The following is a 3,311-nucleotide window of genomic DNA, read 5'->3' on the forward strand; positions in this document are numbered from 1 at the left end:
GGATTGGGTTTCTAATAACAAACAATGTGATGTTGGTACTAGAATAATTGTTGGATGGAATCCAAAATTATTTGATGTTATGGTTATATCTCAATCGAAACAGGTGATACATTGCTATGTCAAATTTTATGGTTCTAATTATAACATGTTTTTTTCCTTCATCTATGCTGCTTCCGGTTATATTGAAAGAAGGGCTTTATGGGAAGATTTGAAAAAATTCAGCTTAACAGTGAAAAAGGAAGCTTGGTGTATTTTGGGTGATTTCAATGTTGTGTTAAAAGATTTCGATTATTCAGAAGGCTGCTCGAAAAAGGAAGCTTGGTGTATTTTGGGTGATTTCAATGGTGGGATACAAAAATAAAAAAGGAGTGCCTAAATTTACCTTAAAGATTGATATACAAAGGCCTATGATACTGTTGACTGGAAATTTCTTAATAGGATTCTTCTTGGATTTGGATTTCATCCTATAATTGGATTATGGTCTGTACTTCTTCTCCTTGGTTTATGCTGAATTTTAATGGTGAAGACCATGGATATTTTGAAGGAAAAAGGGGGTTAAGGCAAGGAGATCCTTTATCTCCCTACTTATTCACGTTGGTTATGGAGGTTTTTAATCTAATTCTGGTGAAGAAAATTGAAGACAGCCAAAGTTTCAAATTTCACTGCAAGTGTGAATCTCAGAGGATCACTCACTTATGTTTTGCAGATGACTTGTTGGTGTTTTCTTTTGGTAATGGTAATTCTGCTAGAGTGATAAAAGTTGCCCTTGATGATTTTAATTCTGTTTCTGGTTTGAAAGCGAGCATGGAAAAAAGCCAAATTTATTTTAGTTGTGTGAAGCCTAACATGAGAAGGATTATTTTGGGAATTTTACCTTTTGACATTGGTAAAATTCCTTTCAAATACCTTGGGATTCCCATGTGTGTGAATATGCTTTTCAAAAGAGATTGTTTATCTCTTGTTGATAAGATTAACTTGAGAGTGTGTAATTGGAAAAACAAGATGCTTTCTTTTGCTGGAAGGTTACAGCTCATAAATTCTGTTTTGACTTCTATTCATGTGTATTGGGCTTCAATTTTCAAAATCCCTATAGCTACTATTAGGGAGATTGAAATGATTTGTAGAAATTTCCTGTGGGCTAATGGAGAAGTGGTTAGAGGGAAAGCTAAAGTTAAATGGAGTGATGTTTGTAAGCCCAAAATAAATGGGGGGCTGGGAATTAAGGATTTAAGATTCTGGAATGATGCTTTATTAGTCAAACACATTTGGAATCTGATTATTAACAAGAAGTCTGTGTGGGTTCAGTGGGTGAGAGAAAACTACATTGGTGAAAGAAATTTCTGGGATATTTGGCAGAAGAAAAGTATGAATTGGACTTGGAAAAGATTTTTGGAATTGAGAAAAACTGTTAGACATCATATTGTTTCATGTATTGGTAATGGTAGAAATACTTCTTTATGGCATGATTGGTGGCATCCAATTGGAATTTTAAGTACAATTATATCTAGGAGGGATTGGATTAGAAATGGATTTAGTGATAATTCTTTAGTCAGTGATGTTTTGACTAATGATACTTATAGATGGCCTGTTAATTGGGTAATTAATTTTCCTGGTCTAAAAGATGCTCCCATGTTTTGTAATATTGGTAATCATAGGGATATTACTGTTTGGAGGGATATGAATGGTGTGAATAAAAGATTTTCTTGCAAGCAAGTTTGGAGAGATATCAATAATTTTGGAAGCAAAGTCGGTTGGGTTAACTGTGTTTGGTATAGTAATTGTATTCCCAAGAATGCCTTTATTTTATGGCTCGCTGTGCTGAATCGTCTGAAAACTCAAGATCGAGTTAAATGCTGGGAGAAATCAGGTTCATTACTATGTCCTTTCTGTTTAAAAATTCCTGATTCTCATGATCATCTCTTCTTTCAATGTGATTTCTCGCATATTATCTGGAAACATTGTTGTTCTAAGGCTGGAATTGACATTTCTTATTCTAATTGGAATGATCTAGTTCTTAAATTGTCTTCAGTCTTAAATTCGAGATCTGTTGAGATTTTGATCAAAAAATGGGTGTTTGCTAGTTGTGTTTCTCACATTTGGAAAGAAAGAAATTCGAGAATTTCTAGTAATATGAGAAAATCGAATGAAGGAGTTATTTTGTGTATTGAGAATGAAATTCAATTGAAGTTATTAGGGTTGAGGAAGATGAATGTTATGGTCAGCAGGGAGATTTTACAGATCTGGGGTATTTTTGGAAAAAATTGATGGGTTTAATGAATTTTTTTGTAAGGATTAGCTGTTGTGATTCTGTTTGTTTTGAGGACTGGGATGATATGGAGCTGTTGAGTTGTTTGACTGTCTTTATGGGAGGCTTGTATTGGGGGTTTTTTCGGAATGATAGTTTTAAAGGAATTGACGGTTATCAAGGAATTGACGGATTAATTCACTGGTTTAAGAGCTTGCTCTTGAATTTTGTGATTTGTACCTTTGGGATTTTTTGTTTGGATATGATCTTAATTGAGATTATTCAAATGGAAAATCCTAGACATGTGATTGATGCCATGTCAAGTCTGCAACTGGGTTTGATAATATGGCGGTATTATGAATTCCTGTGTGGGTTTTTTTATGTATGCAGGAAAGGAGTTATGAAGCTGTTTATGAAGCTGTTTGTCGTGCGTTTTGATAGTGGGAATGTTTATAATAGGAAGCCCATTATGATGAGTCACCTTTGGATGATGAAGGATAAAAGAGAGAACAATAAAGGAGGGATACAAGGGCTGAAAGATGGTAGAAGTTGCTGGATTGATTTCTTGATGATTGTGCAGTGGGTTTTGGTTTATATTTTTTGTGTTTCTTGGTTCATTATTTTTGTCTGTAGGATGTTTGGGTTTGAACATTTATGGGGTTGTTTTTTAAGTTCTCACTATTGGACTGTGGGTTTTTTTAAGGGCCTTACCCCTTGCTTTGGTTTTAATGGTGATTGGTGGTGTGGTTATTGCAAGGGGGGTGAAGTTACCTTTTTTCCCACCTTTAATAAGTCCTTGGTGTAGGCTTATGAACATTAAGGTTTTTTGGGGCTTTTGGAGCTTAGTTGAGATGTTTAAAAAGTGGGTGGGAAGTTGGTTATGGATAGGTTGGATTGTTTAGGGGTTTGTTTGTTTTTATTTTATTTGTATTTGTATTCTTTTATTCTTTTTAATAAAGTTTGCTGAGCTTTGGCTCTTTTCAAAAAAAAAAAAAAAAAAACTTGAGTTTACTACCCAAGAACATGCTTGGGCCATAAACTCATTGTTCATGGAGGGTAAACTCCT

General features: G+C 34.4%; 1 protein-coding gene across 1 annotated transcript; it reads left to right on the forward strand.

Annotated features, from left to right (window-relative positions):
* The first annotated feature begins 477 nt into the window (after positions 1 to 477).
* LOC128127308 (uncharacterized) lies at positions 478 to 2,916 on the forward strand. Its single transcript, XM_052765768.1, has 4 exons — positions 478 to 2,245; positions 2,291 to 2,309; positions 2,636 to 2,787; positions 2,879 to 2,916. Exons 1-4 carry the CDS (start codon positions 478 to 480, stop codon positions 2,914 to 2,916), a joined length of 1,977 nt encoding a protein of 658 aa, XP_052621728.1.
* The last annotated feature ends 395 nt before the right edge of the window (positions 2,917 to 3,311 follow it).

This window comes from Lactuca sativa, chromosome 7 (assembly GCF_002870075.4).
Source record: "Lactuca sativa cultivar Salinas chromosome 7, Lsat_Salinas_v11, whole genome shotgun sequence".
Taxonomy (NCBI): domain Eukaryota; kingdom Viridiplantae; phylum Streptophyta; class Magnoliopsida; order Asterales; family Asteraceae; genus Lactuca; species Lactuca sativa.